We start from the raw sequence: 13,450 nt of genomic DNA, 5'->3' as shown, positions 1-13,450 counted from the left end.
ATCCTGACACATGAGGAGATAGGTACTGGTGAAAACTGAAAGCAGTAATACTCTCCCCTCCATGCGACACCACCACTCAGCTCCCCACCTGATTGCTCGAGGGGTCAAAAATCCTCATCTAAAAATAAATCCAGCTACCATCAAAAAGACACTGTGCTTTTACAGACTTGTAGAAAACCTGTATCCTCCCAGATGAAGAAACAATAGAGGGAACATGTGTGTTCCATTATAACATAGGGCCAAGGTTCTGAGTACATCAGCAGTAACAAACCTTCTGTTGATGAGGCCATTACTTCATTTAAACACCTGTTTTATTCACAGAGTTTGCTAATTTTAAATTTTTAGTATTCTCCATATTTTATTGATAGAGGTCAGTTAGCACCTGGAATATCAAGGCAGAGCAGCTTTGCGGCAAAGCTGCTATCACAGATACGTATAACGAAAATACAGTGGCCAGGCTGTTAGGACAGAGAGTTTTGCCGTAAAAGGTGATTCATGGATGCAAGTGCCCTCCATTTTGCCCTTCACCATCCTCCCTACCTGTTGTCAAACTTGGATTGCTACCAGTCCAAGGCAAGCAATTGCTCTTTAAGCAAGTGAGACAAAGTTGACACATCCCCATTCATGTTCCATGGCATGAAACAGTCACATGGCAACACCTATCAACAAGGCATTTAGGAAATGTGGCCTCTAGCTGAGCAGCCTGGACAGCCTGTTGCCAGCTGAAACTGTGAAGAAGGAGATGATAGAGTCAGAGGGACAACCAGCAGCCTGCCAAACCAAGCTAGTGAAGAAATAAACCTCTCTTCAAGATCACTTCACTTCAAATCTGTATTACACGGGTATAATTTACATTACTGACTACATATAAAAACATTGGCACGCTGGGGGCACCTGGGTGGCGCAGTCAGTTAAGCGTCCGACTTCAGCCAGGTCACGATCTCGCGGTCCGTGAGTTCGAGCCCTGCGTCGGGCTCTGGGCTGATGGCTCAGAGCCTGGAGCCTGTTTCCGATTCTGTGTCTCCCTCTCTCTCTGCCCCTCCCCCGTTCATGCTCTGTCTCTCTCTGTCCCAAAAATAAATAAACGTTGAAAAAAAAAATTAAAAAAAAAAAAAAAAACATTGGCATGTTGACTAAAAAAATTCTCACACTTTCTAGGAAGATGCATTAAGACCTCACACTGTAGGGGTGCCTGAGTGGCTCAGTTGCGCATCCAAGCGTCAGCTCAGGTCATGATCTCACAGTTCGTGGGTTCAAGCCCCACATGGGGCTCTGCACTGATAGTGTAGAGCCTGCTTGGGATTCTCTCTCTCCCTCTCCCTCTCTCTCTCTCTCTCTGCCCCTCCCAAACTTGTGCTGTCTCTCACAAAATAAATAAATAAAACAAACAAAAAAGACATCACACTATAATTGCAACTAAAAACTATCACCCATAACTCTGCAAGGCCTGGGTAAATTGCCAGTCAGTATATGCCCTAGGATAAGACTGATTTTAGGATTTATGTATAAACATGTTTAAAGAAAAGTTTTCTTGCCACAGGTCAAGATTTAGGAACAGTACTAGATTATTGTAGGAATAAGTGTGTCTAGACTAATCCAGTGTACTAATCCTAAACATTTAATATTTTGAGTGTTTTCTATCTGTGATATCTTTAAACCTTGTGGAAATCAAATCTAGTAGAAAATGCCTAATGCACCTAACTCTTTGAGTGCAAGGTTAATTAGAACAATTTCAAACATTACAGTTCAAGATTTTGAAGGGTTTTTTTTTTCTTCCTCTGGTTGTAGGGTGGGGTCTGGAGCTTATGAACAAGTTGTGATCAAACGCTAGAAGTCAAGCTGGTGAACTGAAGCTTCTTCCCTGGGGGTTTGAGACATGGGCAATCAAGCTGTCAAGGCACTTCATTCAAGCATTTATGAGAAAATGAACATATTTGAAACATGAAGCGCGTTCCTCTATCAAGAGGAAAGCCAACACTGATTCCTTCTGTGAAAGTGTGTGCCACATCCTGTCCCACCCACCAAAAGGGAACATCAGAACAGTAGTATCCAGGTGCTGTGCCACGTGTGTTTAGAGGCACACAGCTTCTGTGGTCACTGCACATGATAATGAAAGCCTGCTCTTTCTTTTGAAACAGCCAGGTGGGGAAAACAACATTATACGTCTGAGTATAGCTCAGTCCTGAAGTGTAAAACCTGTAGTAGAGGTAGGTGCTCAACAGGTTTGGGCTCTAATTATTTAATTTTAATGTTTGGGAGATAGTAAGTGAATGTCTTGAACCCTATAAATTCTGTCAAGATAGTTACAATCTCTTAAGGGTATCTTCCATAATATTATATACTACCTATGGTATTGTACTAGGTTTATTAACTCTTCTTAGTTAAATAATTGATAGAAAGTTTGGGTGTTCATCCTTCGGGGAAATGCTATACTACAGTCAAAGCGTGGAGAATGCTTAATTCTAAACGTATCCGTCACAAGTGGAATAAGCGTGTTTAAGTCTGAGATGTGTGAATGAGTGTAACGCCATTATTATGCAGCATGCATTGTTACTTGTTAATGTTAGATGAGCTGCACAACTCCCGCTAGCACTATATATGAGATTCAAGCTAAGCTTAATATTCAATATGGTAGGCTCCCATGAGGCACCTTAAGAGCTGTTCTATTATTCACTGAATAATATCTGCTGGTTTCAGGAGTCAAAATTCAGAACAGGAGAAAAACCTTAGCATCAAAGCCAAGCAGCCTTTCTTGTGTAAGTTCAGACTTATCTGAAACTGAAAATTGTTCCAAGGAGGTGGCAGATAAGACAGGGGACAGCTGCTTGACATTACTGACATAGACTCGTGATTTTCTATTTTAACTCCCCACGATGGGATAGTATGTTTTTTCCTTTACTATAACAGTTGTTGTTTTGAGACAATAAAATATAACATAATCCAATGCAGCTTTTCAAGTATTATCTGATCTGGATCCAGTTTAACATGCTCAAAAGATAGATCATCTTTTTATCAGGTGGGAAGAGTTTTTCTGGTCTTACATGACGAGTTTTAATTTTCTTGGAATCATTCAGTCACTGCAGAAAAATGTAGATTCTTTAGAACCAGTAATTCCCAGTCCTTACTTTCAAAACCATGTCAAAAAAAATGTGGTATGTTTGAATAATTTTGGTCTAGGTATTTTTGTTTTGGCAAAGTAAAGGGAAAATATATTAAAATATTTCAATACCCAAATTTAAAGGTTTAGAAAAATTTGAGTAGTTCATGTTACAGTTTTCGGTTTTTTAACAATTCAAGGATTAGGTATTCCAAATTGATCCAGTACTGTTGCACCTAGATATTTTTTAAAAGGTTAAATTCCATTTTAGAATATTTTGAATGTTGAGAGATAAGGTTTTCTGAGTTGTTACTAATACTTTTGTTGTTTTGTTTTGAAAGGAAAAAATGTGACCTGAACATTTTAGTCTAACCAAGGAAAATGTTAGCTGAAGTGGTAAAGACTTGCTTGCTCTCTGTGATTAACAAGTGAGTTGATCCGTCCATTATATATTATGGGGGTGTTGCGGGGGTGGGGGGGTGTCAAAGTATTTAACAGAGATAAGAAGGTAGTGTTGGAGATATTTATGATGTATTAAAAACATATTTTTCTATTTTCAAAATATTATTTCTAGACTATATTTTTCATTGGCACTAATGCAAATAATTTTGCAGTTTTGAAAATAACTATAGATTGTAAGCAAGGTTCAGGGAAGACATTCTTCAGATATGTAAAACATGCTGTAATCCAGGCATTGTCCATCTTGCCTGCGCTCAGCCTGATACCTTTATACAAGACTGACTCCCAGTATTTAAAATGATACAGAATTATTTTTTAAAAACAAAATGTGGAAATCTTGAAATGCATAAATATCATGGCTTTATAATTTTAGCAGCCACCAGATACATCTTGATTTATGTAGTAGAAAATCATTTTATTTTTTAATGTTTATTTTTGAGAGAGAGTGTGTGCACTCGCGCACACACATGTACTGCGCAAGTAGGGGAGGGGCAGAAAGAAAGGGAGAGAAAGAGAATCCCAAGCAGGCTCTGCACTGTCAGCACACAGCCAGATGCAGGGGCTCAAACTCATAGGGGCTCGAACTCACAAACTGTGAGACGATGACCTGAGCCGAAATCAAGAGTCCGACACTTAACTGAATGAGCCACCCAGGCACCCCAGAAATCATTTTAATAAATAGAAAAATTGATTAGTGAAAAATCAGTGCAAGTCTGGATTCATATTATTTTGTGTTGCATTGGGATACTTTGCAATCACATTTCATTACAGTCCTCTGAAAATATTTGTTAAAGTTCACTTAAGTGTCTGCCTTACTTTTCTGGTTTTTCTTAGAACATGTAACCATGTAACTACTGAAAAAAAATTGCCTTTTAAATACCAAGTGCACTTTTGGTTCCATTTGAAGTTTAGAAAATTGGATTTGAAAAAATAGATTTTAATAAATTGATTTTTAATATTAAAATCAAATTTCAAATCACCCAGTCTTAGAGAATTTGCAGATATATAACCTTGTCTTTCTAATCCTATCTTGGAGAAACATAATGGCATATTAAAGCTATATATTTGTGGTTAGATACAGAAATCTTAAATACCTTGTTTGGGGGAAGTACGGAAGCTGGTCAGGAGCCCACTTCCCATGACTTGAGCTGATAACTGAGACCAGAGCAGATGTGAAGGGGTCAGGCAGAGCAGCCCTGGGCCATCAGTTTGCATTCTGATGGTTGACTCCCTTTGTGGTGTTGAAGGCTTCCATATACAAGCAACCGATATGGATTAGTACTTAAAATCTGAGAAAGTCTTGACCAAAAATCCTGAAGTCCATCATCCCATTCCAGGAAATACCATGAGAGTAATGTTATCCAAACTAGATTCTTCTGTTTTGTTTTGCTTTTCATGAAAACTGTGAGCCATCAAGATCCACCACCTTAGCCCATTTGTTTCTAGAAAGAAAACAAATTCTCAACGAACCACCAACCAAAACATAAAACATCCAGAAGTAATTTTAGACTGAGATTTCCATGCCAACTAGACCACTTTGCAAGCTCAAGCTGACAGTATTAAATACTTCATTTAAAAAAATTAAAAATTAAAAAAATACTTCATTTAAGTACTCTGAACTGTTAGGCTTCCTAAGACTTTTATAATATGCTTGAAAGAAACTGGGCTCATATGATGGGGTTGCATTTTGTTTTAACAGGTCAAACTGGGACAGTTCAGAAATTTACTTGGTCAATTCTTAGATGGTACGTCATGTGAATATAGTCAAGTACTGTAACTGAAATTGTTATGCCACTTTCTGTGTTGGCTTAGGTACTATGCATAATTTTAATAGCCAAGATGTTTAAGAATATGAACTCTAAAAATATAAAGGATGAAATTAAGCCTGTTAACCTTATTTTAAGACTACTCTGGAAACAAAGGCCTTATTATTACCTTATATGTGATTTTTCGTAAGATAATATATACACAGTATATTTTCATCATGTGAGTGGTCTCTAGCTACTCCCTATATGACAAAGCTGGCAAAATTTTTTATTTACACAGACAGCATAGTCTGCATTTACAAATGTTTATGTTCATCTTATATATATATATATATATATATATATATATATATATATATATATAACAAAATTCTCTTGCTGATATTCATTGACCAAATCCCATGCAGAGAAAGACTTAGGATATATTGTTTGATTGTTTTTTGGAAATATGTCTTATTCTGGAAGTTGGTATACTTGTGGGTGATCATGTAAATATTTACCGAAAAAAAAATTGTTATGGAAGTGATTCCATTAGTATTGTTCTAATACTTGGAAAATGACCTTCATATTTATGTATTTCTTTGTTTTACTGTACAACTATAATTCCAGGAAATTTTTTTACCAAAAAAAAAAAAAAAACCCTTTTATTGTATTTGTAATAATGTTAAGGTGAATCTTCAATAAAAATCATCTTAAACTTTACAGTGTTTATACTTTAAAATGTCAGTTAAGATTCTGCCAGAAATCCATCAGATCCTTGCCAAGGTAAGAAAACAGAAGTAAAACAGTGTAACTTTTTCCTGAGAGATTCCCCTCATTTATTAGCAGATGGTATAGCACAGACTTGAATCTTCTGGTGAAAGACCGTTCTTTGAACTCTGAGGTTCACCCTGCAGTGGTGTGAACATGGGCTCTAGAGTAAGACAGACCTGAGACTGAATCCAAGCCCCCTTCTGAACCTGTTTTCTAATCTAGGATGGAGATAATACTACCACTAACTCTTCTGTGTTGTGAGCAAGAGCCCATGAAGTGTGAAGAACATGTCACAATAAGCACTATTATCAAGCCAAAATTTGCCTTTGTGCAGCAGCTACGTACAGAGCTTAATTCTAGTGTGAGACACATAGATGGTCAATAAATGTGCCACTATTAGGTTAAGACCCTCACTTAAATGATACTCAGTGTCACCACTGTACAGACTGTTCCTCCCTTTGACTAGGTCCTCACAGATGAAAAACAATGCCATGACATTCCCTTTGCTGTCATTCAAATTACAATAGCAATTTCAATAAAGAGCAATGGTTCAGGAACGCCTGGGTAGCTCAGTGGGTTAAGCATCCAACTCTTGGTTTCTGTTCAGGTCATGATCTCACGGTTCAGTTCATGAGACTGAGCCCCACCTGGGGCTCTGCTTTGACAGAGTGGAGCCTGCTTGGGATTCCCTCCCTCTCACTTTGCCCCTCCCCTGTGTGCATGTGTGCATGCTCTCTCTCTCTCTCTCTCTCTCTCTCTCTCTCTCTCTCTCTGCAGATAGCCATGGCTTTCCTGGACAGTGCAGGTTATGGGAGGTAATGTGCATTAAGGAGAAAGATCCTGCTTGCTGGCCTAAGTGGGATGGGGATAACTTTGTGCCAGATCACAGCAGAACCTGGCAGGGCCCTCTGCTCTGCCCTCATACTACTTTGCCCACACCTGAAGCATGGAGTTCCCAGGCCCAGCCTGCTTATGACTTATCCCACGTTTCCTCAACACCAGTGTTTTTATCTCCCTCATTCCGCCTCATTACATTTTACTCCTTCCTTCCTGTACCTACATCTCACATACCTGGTGTGGACACATGTAAGGAAATGAAATATTTTACATTTGCATGATAGGAAATCATTAGTGGAGTTAATCCATCCCACATTACACAAAATGTAACAAAAATTCAGGAAAAATAAAAGATTTAACTATGGACATTCCTCAAATCAATGACATCTCCATATGGGCCCACCAGACAAGGAAATGTTAGAGACCTTCCTGCATGAATTACTTTAGACCCCATTCCTATGTACTTTTAACTCCTAGTTCTCCTTAACCATTTTTTTAAATTTTTTAAAATATTTGTTTATTTTTGAGAGAGAGAGAGAGAGAGAGAGACAGAGCATGAGCAGGGGAGGGGCAGAGAGAGAGGGAGACACAGAATCCAAAGCAGGCTTTAGACTCTGAGCTGTCAGCACAGAGTGGAGCCACCCAGGCACCCCTCTCCTTAACCATTTCTTAAACTGACTTCACCACTACATCTTTAAACCATTTAGCAGTGATTTCCAAGTAGCATTGCAAAAAACTTCAAGTTATTTTATAGCTTATTTATATTGGGGAGTTCTTGAGTGCAGTTACTTTTAAATGGGAAAAGTGTGCCACCTTGTGGTATTTAAATTCAGTGATTCAGTTTAACTCTCCCAAAGTGACCCTGTGTCTGCCCTTCTTTCCCAATACAACATGGAATTAAGACAAAGAAAAACTACACTAAATTTTTTCAGTACTAACTTTTTAAAAAAATTTTTTAACGTTTATTTATTTTTGATACAGACAGAGACAGAGCATGAACAGGGGAGGGGCAGAGAGAGAGGGAGACACAGAATCTGAAGCAGGCTTCAGGCTCTGAGCTATCAGCACAGAGCCCGACGCGGGGCTCGAACTCATGGACCGTGAGATCATGACCTGAGCCAAAGTTGGACGCTTAACCGACCAAGCCACCCAGGCGCCCCACTACTAACTTTTTTTTAATGTTTGTTTATTTTTTGAGAAAGAGCGCAAGCAGGGGAAGGGGAGAGAAAGAGGGAAACACAGAATCCGAAGCAGGCTCCAGGCTGTCTGTCAGCACAGAGCCCAACATGGGGCTTGAATTCATGAACCAAGTGATCATGACCCAAGCTGAAGTTGAATGTTTAACCAACTGAGCCACCAGGCGCCCCCACTACTAATTTTTAAGTATTCTCTCCATTCAACGTGGGGCTTAAACTTACAACCCCTGAGATCAAACAACTGAGCCAGGCAGCTGCCCCTTTTCAGTACGAATTTTACATAATGTGATATACTTGCAAAAAAATAAGCATTACAGACTTTGCTTAAATTGGGTAAAATTACTTTCCTTCAGTTTGGAATTAAAAGATTCTGTCAGCTCAGTTCATGAGGATTCCTACCAAAAAGGAGTGGATGGTCAGCATAGCATGATAAATGGCTTCCAGAGGGATGAAGCTAGACAAAGATAGTGGAATAACAGCCTATCCAACAAAAGCAGAATTTCTGATTGGATCGAAGCCAAGGTGTGGAAGTAGGAATTCAGTGTTTCTGGAAAAGCCAATAAAAGGATCAGACCCTAATTTGACTACTTCCAGCTAGGGTCCTGACAGGAGGATGAGAAGCAGAGAGAACTGCAGTGATGCAGTAATATGCACAGTTTCACAGGCACAGGGAGAACCCAACAAATGGGCATAGAGCGCTGACAGGTAACTTTCAAAACATGTATAAAAGGTGTGTTAACTTGGGAATGCAAGCTGGTGCAGCCACTCTGGAAAACAGTATGGAGGTTCCTCAAAAAACTAAAAATGGAACTACCCTACGACCCAGCAGTTGCAGTACTAGGCATTTATCCACAGGATACAGGTGTGCTGTTTCGAAGGGACACATGCACCCCAGTGTTTATAGCAGCACTATCAACAATAGCCAAAGTATGGAAAGAGCCCAAATGTCCATCGATGGATGAATAGATGAAGAAGATGTGGTAGATATATACAATGGAGTATTAATCGGCAATCAAAAAGAATGAAATCTTGCCATTTGCAACTATGTGGATGGAACTGGAGGGTATTATGCTAAGCGAAATTAGTCAGTCAGAGAAAGACATAAATCGTATGACTTCACTCGTATGAGGAATTTAAGAGACAAAACAGATGAACATGAGGGAAGGGAAACAAAAATAATATAAAAACAGGGAGGGGGACAAAACAAAAGAGACTCATAAAAATGGAGAACAAACTGAGGGTTGCTGGAGGGGTTGTGGGAGGGGGAATGGGCTAAATGGGTAAGGGGCATTAAGGAATCTACTCCTGAAATCATTGTTGCACTACATGCTAACTAACTTGGATGTAAATTAAAATATAAATTTTTAAAAATTTAAAAAAGTATATTGCATGCTTCATACAGTCTTCAAAAACTAGTTGCACAAGAGGTGAAACTAACATTTACCATACAGACTTAGACTTTTGACTCCTACCAGCTTGTTTTGCTAGATCAACAATACCCATAAGTGTTCCCTGTTTTGGGATATCCCCAAAGATATGTGTCCTGTAGATAATAAAGGATGTCAGTCATAGTTAACATCTGGCATCCTTGAACATCGTACCTTGCACCATGCTCCTCCCTGATCTGTCAGCAGCTAAATGCACAGGACCCATGTAACAAGGTGCTTTTGTTGTCATCTAGCTGAGGAAATTACATTTGGAATTATTCCTTGGTAGGGGTACCTGGGTGGCTCAGTAGGTTAGGCATCTGACTTTGCTCAGGTCATGATCTCACAGTTCATGAGTTCAAGTCTCAAATTGGGTAAGCTCAAGTCCAGCATCGGGTGAGCCCACTTCTCTCCCTCCCTCCCTCTCTCTCTCTGCTCTCAAAAATAAATAAATAAATAACAACAACAACAAACTCTAGGAATTTATTCCTTGACAATCAGCAACAGAACTGAGAGCCCAAGGGGCTGACAGAAGTACTTCAGAGAGAGCTCAAGTGCAGGATATGATGTACCTGAAACTGGAAGTGAGAGAACAGAGGAGGGTGGGGAGCAGCGGGGGGCAGCATGTGAGCTGAGCCTCAAGGAGCTGTCAGCGCACTTTTATATCTCAACTGCATGGAAACAGAATGCATGGAAACCGAACTTGAAGAGAGAGTGCCGTGAGAACTTACACTTTTAGACCATGAAAAGAAAAATTGGAGACAAACTTTCACTCAGATCAAGGGCCAGGGTGTTCTAATACTTTGTAACCCATTTCACACCTACTCTGGGAGGTGAACTGTGGTCTTGACAACTCTCCCTCTTAAGAAAAAGATCTGCAGATAAAATGGTCTCCAGCAGAACCACATTTTTTATTGTCATTCAGTGCAGTGAAATAACTTGGAGGAAAGTCATCTGAAATGTTTCGAGGCCTCTATATTTACAAAACCTGGGGTCCATTCAAAGGGTTTTCCTAGAAAAAGGAACAACCATTCCCACAAAAAAAGTCACTGGTTCTTGCAACACTGGAATCTGTGTGTATTCTCAGTTAATTGAAGAAACCTAAGAACTTATGATAGTTGTCCCTAGGGAGTGAAATGGGGGGTATGCAAACTGTTGACATTTTTTTTGTCCTAATAATCTAGATTTTTTTAGCATGAACTTGCATTACTGTTCATGTTTTGTACCATCTATGTGTATTCATTCTTTTTAATGAATTTATAAAATACATTGCTAATGATAAAGGAAGCTGCATCAAAAAAATAGTTATTACCATTTACATACGGGGGGGGGGCACCTGGGTGGCTCAGTTGGTTATGCGTCTGACAAGATCTCATGGTTCATGAGATCAGAGCCCCAAGTTGGGCTCCAGGCTGATGGTGCACACCCTACTTGGGATTCTCTGTCTTTCTCTCTCTCTCTCTGCCCCTCCCCCACAATAAACTTAAAAAAGGGGAGGGGGGTGGCAGCTAATACACAGCTCACCAAATGAGAAAAAAGCCATTCATAGCAAGACATGATTCTTATGTAAAGAGACATTTTTAGACAAAAATTTTAAAATTGCCTTCATCCCCCCTTTTCTTGGGAAGCTCCTAGAAAACCATTTTCAGAAATACAGAATAGGGATGAAGGGAGGTGGCCATCCAGCACTGCCCCTGCCCCCCCGGGGTGGTGGGTTTTACAAGAACGAGGGAATACCCTAGGATGGGGTAGTAAAGGGAGAGCAGGTGTAACAGAGGTAGTGGTTGGAGAGGACTAGGCTTCTCATCTGAGCAGCTCCCCACATTCAATTACCTGTGAGTCCTCTCAAATCTGGCCTGAAGTATATACAACTCATGCTGTATACGGAGCAAATTCTCTACATAGAAGTCAATAGGGTTGCCACTTTTTAAAAATGGTTGAGAGTGAGCTAGAATGGGGAAGGTGCAGGGAGAAGGGGACAGAGAATCCAAAGCTGGCTCTGCACTGACAGCAGAGAGCCTGACGTGGGGCTCAAACCACGGATGGACATGAGCTCATGGCCTGAGCCGAAGTCAGATGCTCAACTGACCTGAGCCACCCAGGTGCCCCACCACTGTTTTTTAGTCAGGTATTTGATGGTTGTCTCAGAAAGAACCTTAAAGAAGGACTGTTCACCTTCTAGACCTGCAACATGCATTGATGTGAGAACTGACTAGCCAGATACAAGAATGAGCCTTATTACTGAACAGATACTGAAGTTACCTAACATCCCTAAGATTAACACAGCTGCCTGTGTTAATAAAGGAACATTTCTCTGGGCCAGGCGCAGTCTTCTTAGTGCTTACAAGAACTCTGTGAAGCAGTTCGTTGCTCCCGGCATACACACAAGTGGGCCAAAAATTCCCTTAGCAAACCTGACTTTGGCTGCTTTTACAGCAGTACGAAAGCAGGTCTCTACTTGGTTTTGTCCCTTTAGAAAGATCTCATTTCTGTGCTGAAGGTTGGAGTAGATAGCTTTGTTTTAAAAAACAAAAACAAAAAACTGCAAACTATTGGCAACATCAAGCAGCTGCCTTTTTAGGAAGTATTTCAGTGGAACACCACATGCACTTGTTTGCATATTATGTCTGGCTGCTATTCCACTTCAACTCCCGGAGAGCTCAGTAGTTGCAAGGTTGCAAAGATTTGCTGTCCCTGCAAGAACATCTGCTGACCCCTGGCTTAGAGCATTAACAGAAGCTTTCCATGTGCAGAGAAAGGCCCCTATCAAAATAGAAGGTAAAGACCAATTTCATGAAGAATGTAGGTGCTGCTGTTACCAAGACATGGGGGAGCCCTGGGAAGACTGTAGCTCCATCACCTATAGCAGCCATGAATTTTCAGGTGCTGAAGCTTGAACAGTGATCAATTAGCCTGGAGGACAACAGGATAAAGCGTTGGCCTTGGGGTTAAGATGTTGGCTCTAACACAGATGAGAAGGAAACCCTAGGGTGAAAGGCAGAGGCCTAGAAAGGGGAGGACAGACAGGGCCTTTTGTGTGGGTAGGGGAGGGCAGCAAAGGTAAACCTATTGGTACTATGCATTCAAGAGGGAAAAACCAGTAAGAAAAAAAGGGGGTAGGGGACTGATGGAGCAGTCTACATTTAAGAACAACTGGTTAACAGTGGTTACGGTGATCACCAGATGCCTGGGGGCGGGGCTCAGTTGCGCATCTGACCCAATTTCAGCTCGGGTCACCATTTCACAGTATTGTGAGTTCAAGACCCGTGGTATGGAGCCTCCTTGGGATTCTCTCTCCGAATAATTTTTTTTTAAGTGTTTTAATTTTAAAAAAATAGGAGTGGTTACAGTGATCGGATTCTCTTCTAGAATCCCTTCTTTCCCTCCCTGCCTTCACCAAATCTACTTTCCATCTACTTATTAACCCTTCAAAAATGCTTGAAAAATCTGCCCCAGCATGCCATTCCCAGCACCAACACTGCACAGCCAGTCTCTCCCAGGTTAGGTGAAGATATGCCCGTTGTGGCAAAGTTGCCACAATGTCCTTTCTGTCCTTGTCCCTTCACAGGAGTGTCACGTGGGCATACGCCCTCCCAGAATATCAGACTACACCTCCCAGCTTTCCCAGGTGGTAAGGAGGACTTCAATCCGCTCAACAAGAGCCTAACAGTGTAGAACTTTACCCAAAAGCTGGCATATGCTCTTTGCCCCTTTTCCTTTTTCTCCCGACTTGGAATATGCAAGTGGAAGCTAAAACATCCCCAAGGGGCATCAGAACAGGAAGGTGGATGAATTAAGTCCCTTTGGTGGTAGAGCTGCCCTGTGTGGGCAACTTACACCCTACACCCCTCCCTATACTTCAGAAGGTAGTGTCTCATTTAGACCAGTTCTCCCCATTGTGTGAAACTCTATTTC

At 40.7% G+C, this 13,450-nt stretch overlaps 1 protein-coding gene across 4 annotated transcripts in view; it reads left to right on the top strand.

The window, feature by feature from the left end:
* Window positions 1-6,022, top strand: part of EEIG2 (EEIG family member 2) — a 94,989-nt gene extending 88,967 nt beyond the window's left edge. For 3 of the 4 annotated variants that reach the window (XM_047870694.1, XM_047870692.1, XM_047870695.1), the window contains 2 exons: window positions 1,789-3,525; window positions 5,256-6,022. Coding sequence is in view for 3 of the 4 variants with exons in the window: in XM_047870692.1 (XP_047726648.1) it covers window positions 1,789-1,831 (43 nt within the window). In the remaining variant the exon portion in view is untranslated. The remainder of the gene's footprint in view (window positions 1-1,788; window positions 3,526-5,255) is intronic. The other variant, XM_047870693.1, reaches the window with a different exon arrangement.
* The last annotated feature ends 7,428 nt before the right edge of the window (window positions 6,023-13,450 follow it).

Source organism: Prionailurus viverrinus, chromosome C1, assembly GCF_022837055.1.
Source record: "Prionailurus viverrinus isolate Anna chromosome C1, UM_Priviv_1.0, whole genome shotgun sequence".
In the NCBI taxonomy this organism is placed as follows: Eukaryota; Metazoa; Chordata; class Mammalia; order Carnivora; family Felidae; genus Prionailurus; species Prionailurus viverrinus.
This window is presented reverse-complemented; position numbering and strand designations above follow the sequence as displayed.